Source organism: Bos grunniens, chromosome 11 (assembly GCF_055505025.1).
Source record: "Bos grunniens cultivar Pamir isolate PY7600 chromosome 11, Bosgru_T2T1.0, whole genome shotgun sequence".
NCBI lineage: Eukaryota > Metazoa > Chordata > Mammalia > Artiodactyla > Bovidae > Bos > Bos grunniens.
In genome coordinates, this window is record NC_141175.1 from 13,656,830 (window position 1) to 13,679,658 (window position 22,829).

At 37.8% G+C, this 22,829-nt stretch overlaps 1 protein-coding gene across 16 annotated transcripts in view; it reads right to left on the reverse strand.

The window, feature by feature from the left end:
- Positions 1–22,829, reverse strand: part of RABGAP1 (RAB GTPase activating protein 1) — a 169,408-nt gene that overhangs the window by 112,867 nt on the left and 33,712 nt on the right. For 13 of the 16 annotated variants that reach the window (XR_015136365.1, XM_086325313.1, XM_086325314.1 and 10 more), the window contains 4 exons: positions 9,163–9,397; positions 7,820–8,024; positions 4,247–4,421; positions 3,507–3,664 (listed from right to left, as the gene is read on the reverse strand). Coding sequence is in view for 15 of the 16 variants with exons in the window: in XM_086325313.1 (XP_086181439.1) it covers positions 3,507–3,664; positions 4,247–4,421; positions 7,820–8,024; positions 9,163–9,397 (773 nt within the window). In the remaining variant the exon portion in view is untranslated. The remainder of the gene's footprint in view (positions 1–3,506; positions 3,665–4,246; positions 4,422–7,819; positions 8,025–9,162; positions 9,398–22,829) is intronic. The other 3 variants (XM_086325323.1, XM_086325321.1, XM_086325322.1) reach the window with 1 other exon arrangement.

A 22,829-nucleotide genomic window follows, 5' to 3' on the forward strand; every position in this document is an offset into this window, starting at 1 on the left:
TAGTTTTCTAATATTGAGCTTTAAGCCAACTTTTTCACTCTCCTCTCTCACTTTCATCAAGAGGCTTTTGAGTTCCTCTTCACTTTCTGCCATAAGGGTGGTGTCATCTGCATATCTGAGATTATTGATATATCTCCCGGCAATCTTGATTCCAGTTTGTGTTTCTTCCAGTCCAGCGTTTCTCATGATGTACTCTGCATAGAAGTTAAATAAACAGGGTGACAATATACAGCCTTGATGTACTCCTTTTCCTATTTGGAACCAGTCTGTTGTTTCATGTCCAGTTCTAACTGTTGCTTCCTGACCTGCATACAAATTTCTCAAGAGGCAGGTCAGGTGGTCTGGTATTCCCATCTCTTTCAGAATTTTCCAGTATATTGTGATCCACACAGTCAAAGGCTTTGGCATAGTCAATAAAGCAGAAATAGTTGTTTTTCTGGAACTCTCTTGCTTTTTCCATGATCCAGTGGATGTTGGCAATTTGATCTCTGGTTCCTCTGCCTTTTCTAAAACCAGCTTGAACATCTGGAAGTTCACGGTTCACGCATTGCTGAAGCCTGGCTTGGAGAATTTTGAGCATTACTTTACTAGCGTGTGAGATGAATGCAATTGTGCGGTAGTTTGAGCATTCTTTGGCATTACCTTTCTTTGGGATTGGAATGAAAACTGCCCTTTTCCAGTCCTGTGGCCACTGCTGAGTTTTCCAAATTTGCTGGCTATAGTGCAGCACTTTCACAGCATCATCGTTCAGGATTTGAAATAGCTCAACTGGAATTCCATGATCTCCACTAGCTTTGTTCATAGTGATGCTTTCTAAGGCCCACTTGACTTCACATTCCAGGATGTCTGGCTCTAGGTGAGTGATCATACCATCATGATTATATGGGTCGTGACTATCTATGCTATGGTAAAATCATAATTTATCTTGTGCTATGGCTAACTATATACACATATATTTTTTAAATAGGTCATATGGGTATACCACTTTTTCAAATAAGTCATATGGGTATACCACTGTATTTGGCTTTACGTATAACTGGCATACAACATAGTAGTTTCAGGTTTACAACATAATGATTTTATATTTGCATTTATTGTGAAATGCATAGTATTTTAACCATTGTATTACAGTCAACATTTAATTTCCACTTTTTAATTTTGCTAATATTGTGTTAAGAGGAACATTCATGCTGGTAACTCTCTTGGCATCTCAATTACTACAGAATCACTGGAAGAAAGGAACTGTGTTTGAAAAATTCAAATTTGACAAAGGCATCCTTGTCAATAATTTCATCACTGTATTAGGTTCTACAACACTCTTTTCTATTATAAATTCAGGAAAACATGCAACAAAAAGATAACACAGCCCTAACAAATGTGTAAAGAAATCTGACCATCCAGGGGTTTTCTGTACAGCATTTCCTTGATACACAGTTGAAAAGGGATATTTGTGATTGTTAACCTTTCTATCTTGAAAATGCCTAATCTCAGAAGGAGAAATTACCCTAGTGCTTCACTTCTGAGAGATCTTAGAAACCTTTCCTATTTATAACTTGGAATTTATAAACAATCTTCAATCTTTATTTTTAATAAAGGAAAAAAGTTTAAACTATTCTGTTTCTTAAAATGGAAAAAAATTATTATAAGGTTTATAGATTATGATTTCTACTTCCCAGTATAGGAATGCATATTGCAGAAAACACCATAATAATGTTGGTGTGAAAATAGAAATATAAATAAGAAAGCATAAAGTACAATGATTTATACTTTATTGTACAAACCAAGGTTGAAGCTGCATTGTATACTAAACTTGCCACCAGATGGCATGAGAATTCCAAAGTCTTTGAAGGGAGAGCAATGTTATCAGTTTCCCAAATGAAACAATCATTGTGCCTTTTAATTTAAAAGCAAAATATCAGAACCATTTATATTTTCATTTTATCTATTTTATGAGTAGTCATGAAGGAAAGAAAGTTCTACATGCAACTACTGATTGTGATACCAAGAAGCAACCGTTTTGTGATATGAGCTGTGGAGAAAAAAAAAGTCAGTCATCAAAAAAAAAAAAAAAAAAAAAGTCAGTCATCTTGCAACCATAATAAACTTAGAAAGGATTTTTAGACTCTAGCCACTTCGTCTTAGAAATAAGGAAACTAATGTCACGAAAGAGGAGAGTGAAAAAGTTGGCTTAAAGCTCAACATTAGAAAACTGTGATCATGGCATCTGGTCCCATCACTTCATGGGAAATAGATGGGGAAACAGTGGAAACAGTGGCTGACTTGATTTTTTGGGGCTCCAAAATCACTGCAGATGGTGATTGCAGCCATGAAATTAAAAGATGCTTACTCCTTGGAAGGAAAGTTATGACCAACCTAGATAGCATATTGAAAAGCAGAAATATTACTTTGCTAACAAAGGTTCGTCTAGTCAAGGCTATGGTTTTTCCAGTGGTCATGTATGGATGTGAGAGTTGGACTGTGAAGAAAGCTGAACGCCAAAGAATTGATGCTTTTGAACTGTGGTGCTGGAGAAGACTCTTGTGAGTCCCATGGATTGCAAGATCCAACCAGTCCATCCTAAAGGAGATCAGTCCTGGGTGTTCACTGGAAGTCACTGGAAGGACTGATGTTGCGGCTGAAACTCCAATACTTTGGCCACCTCATGCGAAGGGTTGACTCATTGGAAAAGACCCTGATGCTGGGAGGGATTGGGGGCAGGAGGAGAAGGGGACGACAGAGGATGAGATGGCTGGATGGCATCACCGACTCAATGGACATGAGTTTGGGTGAACTCCGGGAGTTGGTGATGGATAGGGAGGCCTGGTGCGCTGCGATTCATGGAGTCGCAAGAAGTCAGACACGACTGAGCGACTGAACTGAACTGAATGTCCGAAATGTAAAGAAACTTGGAAAAGGTCACAGTGTAATGGTAGCAATAAGTAAACTAACCCTAAATTTTAATTTCTATTCCAGGGTTATTTTTACTACTTAAAAACCAGAACAAGTTATTTTTGACCCTATATGCAAGGTCACACTTGAGATACACACCATATTTCTCCCTTCCCAATGTGCTCCATTAAATTTTAATGATAAATCTTGATTTCAATAGCTTTAAGATATTTAGATTATTAAATACACCAACCAAAAAACAAAACAGAAAAAAACTCTAGCAAAACAAATCCAGCTATAGACCCAGGTGATGTAGCTCTATGTTTAATAAAAGCTGTCAGCCAGCTACTTTTAGTCTTACTAAAAGAACATGGTAACATATTTCCCTACATGAAATAATTTTTTTTATTAAAATTCTTTAAATCTTGCCTTGGCAATTTGCCTATTTATTTTCCTTTATCACTTACATTAAAAAAAAAACTCTACCTATAAAAGCAATCATTATATAATATATAATATAAAGGTTAGGTAATCTGACCTAGAATTTCCGTAAAAGCACAGATAGTTTAGCATGTTAATACAAACTCAAATAAAAAGAATAAAGTAAGATGCCCTACCTAAAATAACCTTTACCATCATCTTCTTTTATTTCTAGAGACACAGAGAAGGTAAAGATGTCACTGTCTGGAGTCTGAGGCGCAGCAGTTGCTGAAAGTGGGGTCTGCTTGGCAGAACGGCGGAAGGCAGTGGCAAAACTGTAAAGTATCCGGCTCACCTACAACCAAAAATGTTAGGAGATGGGCTGTTATTAAAAAAGTAAAATACTTTTGTTAAGGCTGAAGGTGACCTACGTTGTTTGAGGGAGGTAGTTCACCTTTCCTTCACTCATTTCTTTAATAAATTATCAAATTTATTAGACCTATAAAGCAAACAACACTAAAAATGACCAGAGTAGAGATTGTAAAAAAGGAATGACTGTGAACACTAGAAATCCAATTGAAAGATGATTTCCAAAATTGTTAGGAATTACTTGAATATATTTATTGTAATAAAGAATAATCCTCCAAGTTTAATTCTATAAGAATAGTTTGCAAATATGTCATTGCTAGAAGCAAGATGCCGATTTAATGCATTTAAACAGCGGTCAATTGGTCTCCTCTGACGCTCTTAGCAACAACAAGGTTCTGGCTAACCAAACTTTTATTCATATTTCAGGCCATCAAAATGGAACAAATAAAACAGTAGCAGAGAATTTAATTTGGCTTATAAATGACCACAGAAAATACTATAATCATTTCAATGATTCAAGGGTGAAGATGAAGTTTCATCTGTAGACATTTCCCTCTTCAGTACTTACAGCTTCTTGTATTTCACACCGAAAGACATGTATTCTGAAGAGCTCTGCATTGTAATGACTTTCAGTGAAAGCAAAACAGTCACTCTCAGGAGTTCCATCATGCCCTCTGACACAGAAAAGGATTTTGTAGATAGGGTAGTTTGCTATTTCAGTGTTTGTCTGAGGATCTAAGAGTCTGTTCAGAAAAAATATACATAAAGAGAGTAGAGCTACTGTGGACAATTTTCACTATGTTCACATTATGATTCAAGACTCATCTTTCTAGCAAAAAGATCATATAAATCATTTCTTGAGCCTGGCAGTCTACAGTCCAAAGGGTCACAAAGAATTGGAAACGACTGAGCACAAAGAAATCATATTAATCTTCAATCTTGATAAGTAAGTTATATGTGGGGTCTTAAAATAACTGATTACACAATTCCATAGTACTAAAAACTACATAATCCCCTATTTTAGGGAGGCAATCAGGAAAGCATAAATAATATTAATGTTTCTTAAATAGTCTATAACTACATAAAAAATAATGGGTAAATTAGACTACCAAAATAGATCACTAAAGTTGTGCTTCTCAGTATCTCCTAACAGAATGACCTAAGCTGCTTTATTATTTTAAAAACTAAAATAATGATGTAGTTTTTCAGAGTGAAACATGTTCTTTTGCTTCATGGCAAATAAGGAAGAGACACTTACAAAACATTAACACCGAAGGAAAAAAAACTTCATTAATAAAATCAAAAGGATGCCACTCACTGAAAATTAAATGGATATCATTCACTCAAAAATGTATTCATTCAACAAATATTTATGTGATACCTACACAACATCCCAGGCTCCATCCTGGGCCCTGACAATACAAAAAATTGAAATTATGAAGTTATGAAATTATGAACACAGAATGGGCAGAGCCATCAATGGGAAAGCCTAGGGGATAATGGAAATACCTAAGAAGGGGAACTAATTCAAATTCAAAGGCACTTTGATAAAGACTCTGAAAACATGAGGTAAGAGAGACTAATTTTCTCATGTCTTTATAGAATTAAAATATATTAGAACAAAGTATAACTTCAGTCAGGGGAATGACTATTGACTAAGAATCATATAAAAATGAGTTTTAGGGAATTCCCTGGCAGTTAGTGGTTAGGACTTAGTGCTTTCACTCAAGTTGCCCAAGTCACATCATGGCAAAAGGAAAAAAAAAAAAAAAAGGCTAAATAAATGTTACTAAGCTTCACATTAATAAATACAATTAAAATTAATATTCATGAATCTTTGCAAAATAGTTCTTTAAACACTCAAGAATTACATATGCAGATCATTGGAATATTAATTAACTTACTACTACTACTATCCATATGCAGCTACAACTCTACTACCATAAAAATCCAAAATGCTTGAGGGCAGAGAAACAGATATTCTCATACACTGCTCACAAACGTACAAGCTAGATCAATATTTCTAGATGGCCATTTGGCAATATATCAAAAACCATAAAAATGGGCAAATCTTTGACCCACCAGTGAATCTACTTCTAGGAACTAATCCTAAGGAAATTTAAAAATACATTAAAATTTAGCTCAAAAATACTACTTATAAGAAAACGACAGGTTAAGCACTTAAGTAAGTAAGTAAAAGTTGCTCAGTCGTGTCTGATTCTTTGCGACCCAAAGAACTAAACAGTCCATGGAATTCTGTAGGCCAGAATCCTGGAGTGGGTAGCCTTTCCCTTCTCCAGGGGCTCTCCCCAACCCAGGGATCGAATCCAGGTCTCCTGCATTGCAGGCGGATTCTTTACCAGCTGAGCCACAAGGGAAGCCCAACTTACATGCCCATATAATAAAAGTTTAATATTAGCTATTATTAGTAGCACTTTTATCATTAAAACAACTAAAATATGTAACATTAGACTGGTTATTTCTGAAAAGCCCATCATGTGCCATCATAAATTATAATAATTAAGCATATTTATTGATATGGAAAGATTCACCATATAACAAAGCATGTTATATATTATGTAATTCCACTGATGCTAAAAATGCTGATTCTAAGAGTTGTATAATTATACTTGCATATATATGTAGGTATATACACATAGACAAATATACCTACAACTACACAAAAAGGGTCTTAATAAACCAAGATGTTAACTGTTATTTACCAATGGGAGAGTAGAATTAAGACCATTTCCTAACCTAAAATATGTCACAAATGAACTTATCTACAAAACAGAAGCATAGAGAATAAACTTGTGGTTGCTGGGGGTCAGGGGCGCGAGGGAGGGAAGGACTAGGAGTACGGGATTAGCAGACGTAAACTATCATATATAGGATAAACAACAAGGTACTACTGTATAGCACAGGAAACTATATTCAATGTCCTGTGATAAACCACAAAAAAAAAATTAAGGAAAAAAAGTCTGTATGTGCATAACTGACTCACTCTGCTATATAGCAGAGATTGGCACAACATTATAAATCAACTATACTTCAGTAAAAAAGTTAAGAGTAATTTTCTAAATTTTTGCTTATTTGTGTTCTTTGATTTTTCTGAAATAAGTACGCATTTTTTACAACAAAGCTAGTTTTGTATTTAGTTAGCTGATACAGACATCTGACTACATTTAAACACTGTGACCTGTTTCAGTTAGTATAAACAATAGCCCTATCAAGAGACTTCTCTGAGCTTCAGTATCCTCATCTTAAAAATTTAGGAACTACTGTCTAGTCAAGGCTATGGTTTTTCCAGTGGTCATGTATGGAAGTGAGAGTTGGACTATAAAGAAAGCTGAGAGCAGAAGAATTGATGCTTTTGAACTGTGGTGTTGCAGAAGACTCTTGAGAGTCCCTTGGACTGCACGGAGATCCAACCAGTCCATCCTAAAGGAGATCAGTCCTGGGTGTTCATTGGAAGGACTGATGTTGAAGCTGAAACTCCAATACTTTGGCCACCTCATGCGAAGAGCTGACTCATTTGAAAAGACGCTGATGCTGGGAAAGACTGAGGGCAGGAGGAGAAGGGGACGACAGAGGATGAGATGGTTGGATGGCATCACTGACTCAATGGACAAGGGTTTGGGTGGACTCCAGCAGTTGGTGATGGACAGGGAGGCCTGGTGTGCGGCGGTTCATGGGGTCGCAAAGAGTCGGACACGACTGAGTGACTGAACTGAACACTGAAATAGTTAATATTTACCAACAGGTTTCTGTAATTTCCAAAGTCAGTATGAAATTTCTTTTCAACTAATGTGTCAAGCTAGTATTTTTATTGGGGGGCACATGGAAAATGTAAATTGTTAGGCAGACTCTTAGGTCAACATATTTCAATAATCCCCAAAACACTTAAATTTCTAGTGTTACAAAGAATTAGGGTGAGGAAGAGTATAAAAAACTGCTCAAACAAGTGACTATTTTTCGTAAAAGGTCACAATCCTTGGAAGACATGAAAACTAAGTGCCAAAAGAATTAACCACTACAAGAATAAAATAATTATGTATTTTGTTCACTCTTGCTTTGTTATAAAACTGTAGGTGAGAAATCTGATCAAATGTTACAAATATTTCTAGAAGGCTGGTCTTACCTCACAGTTCCTTCAGATACATTCGGCACTGACAGGGTTACATCTAGTGAGATCTGACACTGGCCCCTTAAGATGGACATCATCCTCAAGGCTTCCACTTCACTCCTGGGAGCATTTACTGAGGCACAGCCTAAATAAGTTAGTTTGCTGAAAACTACACTGTCCTCATCTGCCACTGGTGTGAAAGGACTTGACCCTTCAGAATCTGAAAGAAACAATAAGGAAGTGATTATTTTCACTTTGATATTTTGTTAACATGAATATTAAGTAAAACTCTACAAGCTACGTTTAGGTTCTAAAATTAAATTCGTCACTTTCAATTAAAGTCAGAAATCTCACACCAGAACTTGTCACCAACACTAAAATTTTTAGGTATGGCTATAGTTTCAATCCTTAACCTAAATGGTGACCTGAGATTCAGATCTGATTTATCTCTTATAATTTGTTTTGACTTTATAATTTACATTTAGGTCAGTAATACATTTAGTATTTTACCACTCTGAAAAATCCTCTTTCTTCTTTCTTATCTGTTCTATTATAATGATTTCTCTTATTCATCATCTTAGTTACTTTATCATGTTCTCTCAGTCCCCCTGCCTTTCCTTTCCCAATAAACATTTACAGTTTTAATATTCTACTTTTCCTCAAAGAACCTTCATAATTGTCTTTTTCTTCCTTGTCTTTCAGGTCCCTTTTTTCAATTTGACAACTATTCCCACCAAGCAGGCCTAAGGCAAACATTTTCTTCACCAAGAATTATTTCTCTATTTCCCCAATCAGTCAGTTGCTCATTCGTGTCCGACTCTGTGATTGCACGGACTGCAGCACGCCAGGCTTCCCTGTCCATCACCAATTCCTGGAGCTTACTCACACTCATGTCCATCAAGTTGGTGATGCCATCCAACCATCTCATCCTGTTGTCCCCTTCTCCTTCAGCCAATATCCAATTTCCCAATACCATACTCAAATTATTTTTTCCTGAAAAAATTCTTTAAGCACTCTAACACTGCCTCACTGTTAATAACTGGTTTTTTTCCTTTGCTATAAATGACATACATTTAGAGTCGACATATGTGTAACTGATTCACTGGGCCTTCCACCTGAAACTAACATTGTAAATTAACTACACACCAATAAAAAAAACTTTAATGACATACATTTAAAGGGAAATCAGAATGGTACATGTATTTATTCCTCTCACATCCCCCTCAATCTCGTATTGGAAGCTTCTAGATAATATAGATACGAGTTTTGCTTCCTCTGCATCAAACCTAGTACAAAATGGACACTCAAATATTAAAAACAATAACCTTCCGTTATGCAAGCAATGCAGCAATCCTAACCTCCTTGTCCAGGTTTCACTGGCAGGCTCATCTCTGGTTTCTGGAGCCCTACTAATGACACAGGGTTAATGGTGGATGAAGCTGAGAGTTGATTAGAAAGAGGCCCATCTCCTTCGCCATCCAGCTGTGACCTTTCCACAAGCTCCTTGTCCCCTGGCTGGTCGTCCATTGGAGGATCCATCAGCACATCTGCTAGCTCTTTTTGCAGCTGCTGTTCACTTCCATTCCCTATAATCTAAGGGTCACAAATACATGCAGTCAGCGAAGTGAGAGAAAGAGGCCAATACTGATTAAAATGGGTCCACATCTAGAGAAAATCATGAGCAATTCTTTTGATATATAGATATCTTCTGAATGTTTTAAAAAAATAAAGCAAGATCTGCAATAAATAAGAGCTGCAGCTGCTCTCTTAATTCATACAAGTATTCATGAAAAAGTGTACAGTGAATTTGAGACTAATACCCAGAAATACATGTTATAATCTGTCAATTTTATTGAAAGTTTTCTACAGTATTCTAAAATCACAACAACTAAAATTTTTAAAATTTTACTTGTCTGTTAAGAAATAAAGCTTATTAAGAGGAGAAGCTTCTCTTATCCTTAAGGAAAAGGGAAAATGTGTTTGCTTCCAAAAATGACCAGTGCAAACATATATATTAGGTAATAAACCATCACATGCACTTTACCATTGTTGCTATAAGGCAGTCTCTTAAGGGAGACTTCTCTGACATAAACAGTTCTTAAAGTTCTCAACGCTTGAATAAAGCTGGGGAGACGTAAGTAGAAAATGACCCGAAGAACAGAAGCACTCCATTTCAATGTCAAGGATTTTTCTAGAGTCATGATGGTTTATTACTGTTGCTCAACAAGGAAGTAAACAAGTAAAAGATCAAATGAAGACTACCCAATGCTAAGGAAAACCACAAGTGACAAAACCCAGTATTATCATTAAATGCTTGTTCAAGAAACACTAGAAAAATTAGCAGAGAATTAATGCAGGAAAAGGAAATCATGATGAAAAAAAGTACTGATTTAGGCAAGTTTCTAAAGACCAAAACCAGACAAAAATTTAAATGAGTGGGGCTATGAGATTGTTGAAGACAAAGAGGTCTTCACAGTAAAATTGAAGACACAAGTTAGGAAGCAAAATTCCAATAGCAGCAGTACTCTGGACTACCTACCAAGGATCCCAGTTCAAACATTTTTGTAACTCTATAAAGTCAAGCCCCTTTCAATGTAAACTATGATTGAGTCTTTATTGCTACCTTTTCCCAATATGTCAGCTATTCTTGCCTCAGAAAAAAGGACTGGAGAGGTATTCAGTCTCTGGCTGCAATTTCAGAGTCTGTTTTTAACTTCCTTCTATATTCAGAATTACTGCTATTGGAACTACAATTCAGTCAAATATTTTTAACTCTTTGCTATACCTAAAGGTCTGTCTAGTCAAGGCTATGGTTTTTCCAGTAGTCATGTATGGATGTGAGAGTTGGACTGTGAAGAAAGCTGAGCATCGACGAATTGATGCTTTTGAACTGTGGTGTTGGAGAATGCTCTTGAGAGTCCCTTGGACTGCAAGGAGATCCAACCAGTCCATTCTGAAGGAGATCAGCCCTGAGATTTCTTTGGAAGGAATGATACGAAAGCTGAAACTTCAGTATTTTAGCCATCTCACGCAAAGAGTTGACTCACTGGTAAAGACTCTGATGCTGGGAGGGATTAGGGGCAGGAGGAAAAGGGGGTGACAGAGGATGAGATGGCTGGATGGCATCACCGACTCAATGGACATGAGTTTGAGTGAACTCCGGGAGTTGGTGATGGACAGGGAGGCCTGGCGTGCTGTGATTCATGGGGTTGAAAAGAGTCGGACACAACTGAGCAACTCAACTGAACTGAAACCTGATTCTACACATCACAAGTGCAATCAAATTCTTTTATTCAGAAGTCTGCTTTCAGAAGTTTCTTAAAGCACATAAAAAACAATCTAGTACTTAGTTTCAATTAATCTATTTTTTTCAGAACTAGGTAAGATATCCTGTATCACATGCAATAAATAAACGATAGCCGAACTGAACCTAAACTATTTTCCAAGGGGAAGGAGAAATAAGTAGGATAGCTAGAGCGTCCTATAACTGATGAAGATATTAGACTCCATGTTTAAGCAATAGTAATTTTAACTGGGAAGGCTATAATTAAAGAGCAAGCTAAACTGAAGACATATTTCACATGCTATGAGGTACTGTTTTTTCTTTGATATATAGGATAAATAAACAAGTTTTCTTTTAGATAGGCTACCTCCATTGTAATATATTCACAAAACATACCACAAAAAGAAACATGTTTATGTGTTTGTCTTTCGTGTTTATACATGTTTATCTTGTATTCTTCCCTTATTTATAAAGTCTACAAACGTAAGAACTGGCGTCTATTTCCTTAACACTTCCTTAAAGATAGGAAAACTAATGCAGGACACAACAATGCTGATTTCTAAAAGCTGCTTAAAAATAGCAACCTAACTTATGCTGTGAATAATTAGTTTCAATATAATACTCAACACTTACCATTTAGATCATTTGTGCACCTTCAATCCAATTTCAAACTTAACCATATGTGACATAATTTATTTAATAATACTTATCTCAATTAAGTCTTTTTTTTTTTTTTAAGACAGTAAGTTAATCTGAATGTTTCCATATGGGAAACATTCAGCAATGCCTTTTAAGGTTCCCTAACTTTGGCACAATGGTGTGATCACTCACCTAGAGCCAGACATCCTAGAATGTGAAGTCAAGTGGGCCTTAGAAAGCATCACTATGAACAAAGCTAGTGGAGGTGATGGAATTCCAGTTGAGCTATTTCAAATCCTGAAAGATGATGCTGTGAAAGTGCTGCACTCAATATGTCAGCAAATTTGGAAAACTCAGCAGTGGCCACAGGACTGGAAAAGGTCAGTTTTCATTCCAATCCCAAAGAAGGGCAATGCCAAAGAATGCTCAAACTGCCGCACAATTGCATTGATTTCACACGCTAGTAAAGTAATGCTCAAAATTCTCCAAGTCAGGCTTCAGCAATACGTGAACCATGAACTTCTAGATGTTCAAGCTGGTTTTAGAAAAGGCAGAGGAACCAGAGATCAAATTGCCAACATCCGCTGGATCATGGAAAGAGCAAAAGAGTTCCAGAAAAACATCTATTTCTGCTTTATTGACTATGCCAAAGCCTTTGACTGGTGTGGATCACAATAAACTGTGGAAAATTCTGAAAGATATGGAAATACCAGACCACCTGACCTGCCTCTTGAGAAACCTATATGCAGGTCAGGAAGCAACAGTTAGAACTGGACGTGGAACAACAGACTGGTTCCAAATAGGAAAAGGAGTATGTCAAGGCTGTATATTGTCACCCTGCTTATTTAACTTATATGCAGAATACATCATGAGAAACGCTGGGCTAGAAGAATCACAAGCTGGAATCAAGATTGCTGGGGAAAATATCAATAACCTCAGATATGCAGATGACACCACCCTTATGGCAGAAAGTGAAGAGGAACTAAAAAGCCTCCTGATGAAAGTAAGAGGAGAGTGAAAAAGTTGGCTTAAAGCTTAACATTCAGAAAACTAAGATCATGGCATCTGATCCCGTCACTTCATGGGAAATAGATGGGGAAACAGTGGAAACAGTGTCGGATTGACTTTTCTGGGCTCCAAAATCACTGCAGATGGTGACTGCAGCCATGAAATTAAAAGACGCTTACTCCTTGGAAGGAAAGTTATGACCAACCTAGATAGCATATTCAAAAGCAGAGACATTACTTTACCAACAAAGGTCCGTCTAGTCAAGGCTATGGTTTTTCCAGTGATCATGTATGGATGTGAGAGTTGGTACTGTGAAGAAAGCTGAATGCCGAAGAATTGATGCTTTTGAACTGTGGTGTTGGAGAAGACTCTTGAGAGTCCCTTGGACTGCAAGGAGATCCAACCAGTCCATCCTAAAGGAGACCAGTCCTGGGTGTTCACTGGAAGGACTGATGCTAAAGCTGAAACTCCAATACTTTGGCCACCTCATGCAAAGAGTTGACTCACTGGAAAAGACTCTGATGCTGCGAGGGATTGAGGGCAGGAGGAGAAGGGGACGATAGAGGATGAGATGGCTGGATGGCATCACCGAGTCAATGGACGTGAGTTTGAGTGAACTCCGGGAGTTGGTGATGGACAGGGAGGCCTGGCATGCTGCGATTCATGGGGTCCCAAACAGTCAGACACGACTGAGCGACTAAAGTGAACTGGACTTTGGCACCTGAAGAACGTGGTAAAATACAATCTGTTGAGCCCTAGAAGAGTACCTGGAGAAGGCAATGGCAACCCACTCTGGTACTCTTTCCTGGAAAATCCCATGGACCGAGGAGCCTGGTAGGCTGCAGTCCATGGGGTTGCGAAGAGTCGGACACGACTGAGTGACTTCACTTTCTCTTTTTACTTTCATGCACTGGAGAAGGGAATGGCAACCCACTCCAGTGTTCTTGCCTGGAGAATCCCAGGGACGGCGGAGCCTGGTGGGCTGCCATCTATGGGGTTGCACATAGTCAGACACGACTGAAGTGAGTTAGCAGAAGCAGCAGCAGCAAGGCTGGCACAGGACTGATAATTAGAATTTTTAAAGTTTCCAGGTGATGGTGATGTTGCTAGTCTGGGAACCAACCTTAGATTAATGGTTCATGACTGCACAATACAATTACCAGTATCACCAGGAAGCACGTTAATATTAAAATACTTGATCGTCCCTCTATTCACTTACCTCCTACCCTAGCAACTAAGTTAGTCTCAGAGATAAAGCCTTGACATATACATTTTAAAGAACCTTCACAGGTGATTTACGAAACAGTTGTCAGGCCAGATGAGGCCAGCAGGGTACAGTTTTGTTCACCCATCCTATAAATGAAGAGCTTAAACCAGCAACTGTTTATCTCTGACTTCCTGTTATAACAGAAAAATAAACTCATTTTCAGCAGGGCTTTCTGTTTCTTGCTGCCAACGGCATTCTTAACAGATACCATGATCATCTTCAAAATAAGTGTAGTTGCAGCTTAAGCAATCAAAATACTGGTATTATTGAAAGGACAGGTATACAGACCAACAAAACAGAACAGAACTCAGAAATAGACCTACACATACATGGCCAATTGTTTTCAACAAAGTTGGCTAGGTAACTCAAGAGAAAGGTAATAAATTAAAACAAACGGTGCTGAAATAACTAACCTTACATCAAACAAATGCAAACATTACATGACATACAAAAATTAATGCAAAATGGATTGCAGATCTAAATGTAAATCTGAAAACTATAATGTTTACAGAAGAAAACACAAAGGACAAAGTCTTTGTGATCCTGGGCCACAAAGATTTCTTAGGACACAGAAAGCATGCATAAAAGAAAAAAAATGAAGTGTACTTTTGTGAATGCTTACAGCAGCATTATTCATAATTGCCAAAAGCTGAGTACAAAGTAAATGTTTATCAAGTGATGAATGGATAACTTCCATATAGCTATACAATTGAATACCAGCTAGGACGGTAAAGCATCTACCTACAATGTGGGAGACCCAGGTTCAGATCCTGTGGAGAAGGAAATGGCACCCCACTCCAGTACTCTTGCCTGGAAAATCCCATGGACAGAGGAGCATGGTAGGCTACGGTCCATGGGGTGGCAAAGAGTCGGACACGACTGAGCGACTTCACTTTCACTTTCAGCAATAAAAAGGAATGAATTACTAATATTAAAACAACACGGATAACACAAAATACTCTAAATAAAACAAACAGACAAAAAGGCTATATACTGTATGATTCAATTTACATGGCATTCTGGAAAAGGCAAAGCTAGAGATAAAAATCCAGAGAAGGCAATGGCACCCCACTCCAGTACTCCTGCCTGGAAAATCCCATGGACGGAGGAGCCTGGTAGGCTGCAGTCCATGGGGTCGCTAAGAGTCAGATACGACTGAGTGACTTCACTTTCATGCATTGGAGAAGGAAATGGCAACCCACTCCAGTGTTCTTGCCTGGAGAATCCCAGGGATGGGGGAGCCTGGTGGGTTGCCGTCTATGGGGTCACACAGAGTCGGACACGACTGAAGTGACTTAGCAGCAGGAGCAGCAGCAGCAGCAGAGACAGAAATCAGATTGACTGACAGAGGCTGGGTCTTTTTAGAGTAATGAAAATATTCTGTACCTTGATTATGGTAGTCATTACATAATAAAAGTTTACATTAATTAAACTTCATAGAATTGTATACCTAAAAGGGCCGTATTTTACTGTGTGTAAATTTTACCTCAATACTTTTTTTCCTTTTGGCTATGCCCTGCAGCATGTGGGGCCCTTAGTTCTCCAACCAGGGATCAAACCCACGCCCCCTGTTTTGGAAGCTCAGAGTATTAACCATTGGACTGCCAGGGAAGTCTAATTTCTCAACAGACTTGACTTAAACTTGAAAGAGGATAATGATAATAGGAGAGGCTATGCAATACGGAGGCAGAGGTTATATGGTAAATCTCTGTTCCTTTTTCTTAATTTTGCTGTGAATCTAAAACTGCTCTTCAAAATAAAGGCTATTTTTTTAAAATCTGGAAAAAATGTGATTTCTATGAAAGATGAAACTTGAGAACACAACTGTTCCTTTTCCCTACAACAGCCCTCAAAAGGTGTTCATCCAGGATTCTGTTTTTGGCAATAACTTCATTTTACAGATTCCCTAATGCCATTTTATGCACTCCAACAATATATAAACCACCCCTAATATGCATCTACAATCCCTCACCCTCTACTGGACAGACACCTTCAGGCAGATACTCCAAACTTACTGTGTCAAAACTAATCCTCTTCTCTGTTTTTTTTTAATCAATGAATTGCACTACTATCCATCCACTCAGCAACCAAATGAAGGATTACAGTCATCCTTCATCCCTCTCACTCACACGCTACTCACAAATCCTACTGATCCTTGCTCAGTTGGGCATTTTCCTCCATGTCTCTGCATAGTTACCAGCATAGGAACCTCTTTGGATTTACATCAGCCTATTGGAAAGGTAGTGGTTTCCATGCCTTCTTTCTCCTCTCTGATCTATCATTCATTTGGCCAGTCAAGTTACAACTGCAAATTTTACTTCTCATCAAGCACTGCCTGATTTTTAACCTCTTCCAAGTTTCCTCAATGTCCTTAAGACAAAGCCCAATATCATTTCTATGTCCTATGAGTTTCTCACAACCCTAATTACCTTCTCATCTCTTAGCAGTCACATCAAGCCACTCAAATTCCCCAAGACACATCACAAAGTTTCTAACATTGAAGCTTTGCATAGATTGTTCCCTTTCCTGGAAAACCCTCTCGCTTGCCTTTCTACTCTTAAACACCAAGCTTAAATTTGTTTACCTCCTCTGGGAGACCTTAAGCCTCATACATGGGCTTTAATCATTCCCTTTTTAGGGCGTGCATTGCTACATATTTTAGTGAATATCTGCTTAGTGAGCCCCTTTGGCCAGACTGGGCATTATTAGATAGCAGAGACTCTCTTAAATTATCTTTATATTCCCAAAGCCTGGTGTAGTGACAGGTACAAAGTGTATCTACAATACATGTTTAATGAAATGAACTTTATAAATGCCAAAAATAAAAACCAAAGTATTATTTTATCTAATCTGGATGGTCTATAAATTTTGGTTTTTGTGACAGTTAAGCAAATCTGAATGATTTATTTTAGCTTTGTTAACTACTTAAAAACAAATATCATCATTTCCTATAATTATGAATGTCATTAAGGTTTTACATTTACTGTAAGAATACTGGGCAGGACCAAATACTAATAGCATGTTACAAAGGTCCATACAGTCAAAGCTATTTTTTCCAGTAGTCATGTATAGTTGTGAGAGTTGGACCATAAAGAAGGTTGAGCACTGAACAATTGATACTTTCGAACTAAGGTGCTGGAGAAGATTCTTGAGTCCCTTAGACAGCAAGGACATCAAACCAGTCAATCCTAAGGAAATCAACCCTGAATATTATTGGAAGGACTGATGCTGAAGCTCCAATACTTTGGCCACCTGTTGTGAACAGCTGACTCACTGGAAAAGACCCTGATGCTGGGAAAGACTGAGGGCAAAAGGAGAAGGGGACAACAGAGGATGAGATGGCTGGATGGCATCTGACTCAATGGACATGAGGTTTGAGCAAACTCTGGGAGACAGTGAAGGACAGGGAAGCCTGGCACGCTGCAGTTGATGAGACTGCAAAGAGCTGGACATAGCGACTGAATAACAACAACAAAACACAATTATCTGAAGTCCTAAAAACACTTCTAACTTAATTTAGCCCAAATATAAAAATAAGAAAGCAAAGCAGATATACATAGATAACTAACGGTCACGTACTGGTTTGTGTTCATCTCCATGTAATCTTTAAGTAGAGGAGGGGAGAGTTGTTTAAAACATTCCTGAATCGAGAGGAAAAAAACATTTAAGCATAAAGTAGTCAAACACAGACATAGATGTTTGCGAGGACAGAGACTGCTCAGTGAATGATTTATTTATAATTCTACTTATATAGTACAGGAAAAAACTGGACCAAGAGTTGGCTTGTGGCGCAGCTCCAGGGGGCACCATTCACATCACAGTCTGTGTGAACAGTATCAGCCTGGGAGTGCACAGGGTATAGCCTATGCAGCTACACTCAGGAGTCCTACCTGGGCTCCACAGTAAGACAAATCTGAGTTGGGGACATGCCTCTGACACTATCTCCAGTGGCTATGGGCAAATTAATCCCTGGGAGCCACAACTGCCCCATCTCTAAAATGAGAATGTTAATACCTATCTCACAAGACTGCTGTGGTTCAATGATATGATCTCTGGACACTCATTATATACATCAGAACCACTGAATCATGTGATTTTTATAGGGAATGTCTCATTTCTCACATCACAGTACCTGCCAACTAGTAAGCATCCAATAAGTATCTCCCTACTCAACTTTCAGCTATTTTTGAATAAACTCTGGTCCACCTACTGGAGGTGAGATTAAAAAAAAAAAAAAGCAAATAATAACTTTAATAATTCTTCCACTTTCTTTGGTCTGAAGGAAACTAAGAACACACCTACTATGTGCAAAAGAAGCATTAATGGAATAACATCTGTCATTTCTAAATAATATCAAATAAAGGTAGTAACTTAAGTGGCAGAATTGGCTACAAGTGTATTTCCTTGAGAGCAAAACTCATTAGGGAACCTATGGACACAATGTTCCAAAGGCAATATCCAGAGTCCTTTCCTGGTCTTAATTTTCTACTTCTAATTTAATAGTTCCTGTTTCCCTTCACTGCAACAGTATCAACCAGGCTCTACTCGCTTTGCCAGTTATACAAAGCTACTTTACACAGTGTGAGATGCTTTTCCAGTGGACATTTTATGTCTTCAATAAAGCATGCTTAGGAAATGAAAGTGTGCTGGAAAAATCCACAGAAAATCAGAAATTAAAGATAAATTCATGATGATCTACAGTTCCCACTACTTGTGTCATATTGCAGTGAAAAATACAAATGAAAATGGTTCAAACCAAGTAGTTTTGCTCAGCTTCATGGTAACAGCTGAGCCATTTCAAAACAAGTATATAAATCTCAGGCTTGTCATAAAGCAAAGCACAAAAGAAGCAGAAGTCCAGTTTGGATACTGAAAAGTATAGTAACTCATCTCAAATCTGCTCATGATACATCCTTTCTGTGATCCTGGATGAATCACTAAATCACTTTGTGCCTCACTTATAAACTGCAGTTGTTCTGATTACTGATGTCTTTACTTTACTATATAAAGGAAGGATCAGAAAAACAAACTAATATTATCACTAGGAATTACTGACATTAATTTTAAAAAGGAAGGGAAAAAGAACCTTGTGCATTCATCTTTAAAAATCAACTGAAGAAGGACCCCAACTACTTAGTTTGTGCTAAATAATAGGATTAAGGCTAGGCTAGGCTTTACTTTTCATATGGTATGAATTTTCTACATCAAACATACATTGTTTCTATGATTAGAGAAAAAAAGTGACAAAAAGGCTACTTGCATTTGCATCTAGGAAGAAAAAGAAAAGCATGCACATTCAATTCTACTGCATGCAGTGGCCCTAACTCCAAACTCTTCATGCTTCTTGATCTTTCCACATGCCACAGACTCTCTTCTTTGAGAAACTGTTAAACACTCTTTAAGGCTCTGCTGAATTGTTAACTACTCTATGAAAAACTTTTTCTTCTTCTTCAGGTAACAATTACGTTCTCATATAACTCTGCTTATGTCTATATTCTAGCACTTGATGAATTTTGTCATGGTGACATATTTACTTCCGTGTCTATCCAACCACCACTCTGATCCCCTTAATTAAACTGTGTGTTCATGGTTTAGTAACTTTGCTTGAATAAAAGATCTGCATTTCAGAGGACATGATCAACTGACTCTAAGACAATTTCAGAAACTGAGTCAGAAGATAAATTCAGGCAATACTAAGTAAGCAGTGACTTTTGTACCTGCTAACTAATAAAGTTTGGTAACTCTTTTCCAACCAAAATGTCAGCTGGATTTTTCAAGAAGAAAACTCTATGAACATTCAAAAGCTTAAAAAATTATCTAACTGAACTTTCTGCCTCAAAAGTACTAGCTCATCAATGTACCCTCAAGCAACATTTTAAAGTTTAAAAAAAAAAAAAAAAGAGTATCTTTGGCTAAGAGGTAAAGGGTGCAGGATTCCTACACAAGACAAGGTAGAGAAATGCAACATTTTCTGAATTTATGGAAAATTCTCAGATTTTGATGTGAGCTGTCAGAAAATTTCATAAAGAAAAATACCTGTGTTTTTTTATGACTATACCATCACATACAGCTTTCCTTTAAAGGACTTATTCTCTTAAAGAAGTCTTCCCTGACTCCTCCCCCAAGCTAGAATAACTTTCTGCCTGCTTTGTTCTATAGCATCCTTCTGTTAACCTATACCATGGTACTGACCTAATTAAACTGATGTTGAAAATTAGATATGGCTACAAAATCTCACCTCCTTCATCAAAAACTACAGTCTAGTTCTCTAAACCCATGAAATGTGGGCTGGCCTTGTGACTTGCTTTTCTACCACAAAAGAATGTGGTAGAGGTGACACCATGTAACTTATAAGCTTCAAATTTAAAAGAGGCCTTACAGCTTTCACATCTGTTGGGAAGAAGCCTAAATTGAAAACCACATAGAAAGAGAGACCCAGTCAAGCCCAGCGCCCAGCCAACACACCAGCTGAATGAAGTCACATTAATCCAAATGTGCTGTGTTGTGCTTAGTCGCTCAGTCGTGTCCAACTTCTTTGTAACCCACAGACTGTAACCCACCAGACTCTTTTGTCCATGGGATTCTCCAGGCAAGAATACTGGAATGGGTTGCCATGCCCTCCTCCAGGGGATCTTCCCAACCCAGGGATCGAACCCAGGTCTCCCACATTGCAGGCGGATTCTTTACTATCTGGGCCACCAGGGAAGCCAAATAAGGCCAGCAAAACACCCAGTCAACCCACAAAATCATGAGAATAAATTGTTTTTCAAGCCACTGATTTTTGAGTTATTTGTTACAAAGACTAGTAGAAATGATCGGAACATTTTTAACCACTGTCATCTACCCTAAGCTGCAACCACCTTGAGGACATGAACTAGGTCCTATTCATCTTCTCATTCAGCCTTTTAAGACCTACTCTTCGGCTCTAATGTTCTGCAGTTTTACTGTTATCAGTTCAGTTCAGTCGCTCAGTCGTGTCCGACTCTTTGCGACCCCATGGACTGCAGCACGCCAGGCCTCCCTGACCATCACCCACTCCCGGAGTTTACCCAAACTCACGTCCATTGAGTTGGCGATGCCATCCAACCATCTCATCCTCTGTCGTCCCCTTCTCCTCCTGCCCTCAATCTTTCCCAGCATCAGGGTCTTTTCAAATAAATGAGTCAGCTCTTCGCATCAGGTGGCCAAACACTGTCATACTGGTTGGGATTCATTCTGATTTTCTAAGCTGAGAGTTTATATATCATCACTTTTGGAAAATATTCCACTGTTACATTAATTTCCTTTCCCTCATTCTATTTTTGGTCACACTGCACAGTGTGCAGGATCTCAGTTTCCTAACCAGGAAAAGAACCCATGACCCCTGCAATGGAAGTGCAGCCCTAACCACTGGACCACCAGGGAATTCCCCCTCCCTCATTCTTTTTTTTTTCCCCCTCATTCTATTCTTAAGGAACACTTAGGTAGTTGCTGGTCCTTCGTATCCCAGTCTCCATATTTCTTAATTGCTTTTTCTTATTTTGCCATCTTTCAATTCTATTTTCTGTAATTTTCTCAGAATTTTGTGGGTAACGTATCTGTTGCACCTTTAATTTCACTGAGTCTAATTTTCATTTGTAGAAGTTCTATTTTTAGTTTGCTTGGAATATTAAAATCTTTTGTAATTTTGTCCTTTTCCAATGTTTCCAAAATTTTCTTTAAATGTTTAGTCATTTTAATCATGCCCACCTTAAGGTTACAGGTAATAATTCAAATGCCAGTTTTGGTTTGCTAACTCTTGCTTGTGATGAATTGTCCTTTGTAAATTCTGAATTGTGCACTATTCTTTATCATAGTTATCTGTGGGAATACTATGCAGCCTGGGTAGTAAGCAAGTCCCTCCACAGTTTTACAATTGATCCTGTCAGGTGCCCAAAAGGAATTCTTTTTTTTTTTTTTTTCCAAAAGGAATTCTTAACCTAGGAACATGAAGGTAGTGTAAATTCAAGCCCCAAATATACATGAAGGTTAGCCTATGGGTACAAATTCTCAACAAGACTCACCTCCAAATCAGTTAAGACATAGACGCTTCTGTGTCTTATTTTCTTCCTGTGACTGTAAGCAGTTAACTATATTTCAAGTAATATCCTTTTTAGGATGTATCTCCTGAGGGTGCTTTATAAAGGAAATCTCAGTTCCAAAACACATCTCTGTAAAATCCAAGGCTTTCATGTATTTTGGAGTTCCTTTATTGGGTATACATTGTCAGACCTTCCTGGTGGACTGACCCTTATAAGATTATAAAGTGTTCATCTCTAGTAACATTGTTTTAGAGTCTATATTGCCTAACATCACTGTAATCATTTCTTTGATTGCTGTTAACATCAACTTTTCCCATCTATTTAAATCTATTTGTATCTTTGAATCTAAGATGGTCTCCAGGATGTTTTATCCAATGCTGACAATTCCTCCTTTTTGATCATATTGCTAATCCATTCACATTTAATGTTATTATTGATATAATTAATAAGAGTTCAATTTAGGTGTGCTGCTTTACTTTTTATTTATCTGTCTCATATATTTTTTGTTCCTTTATTCTTTTACTGTTTTATTTAGACAATAACTTCCTAATGTAGCACTGACACTCCTTTAACATTATATATATACGCATATGTATGTGTAAACACACATACACACACATGCACGCACACCACTGTAGCGGTGCACCTTTGGGTTCTTACTCTTCTTCCCCGTCTCATTGTCCCTCCCCCAGGCAATCACTGTCCCACTTTTTATTTTGAAGATTAGCTTTGCATTTTTAAAAATTATATATAAATGAAGTATATAGT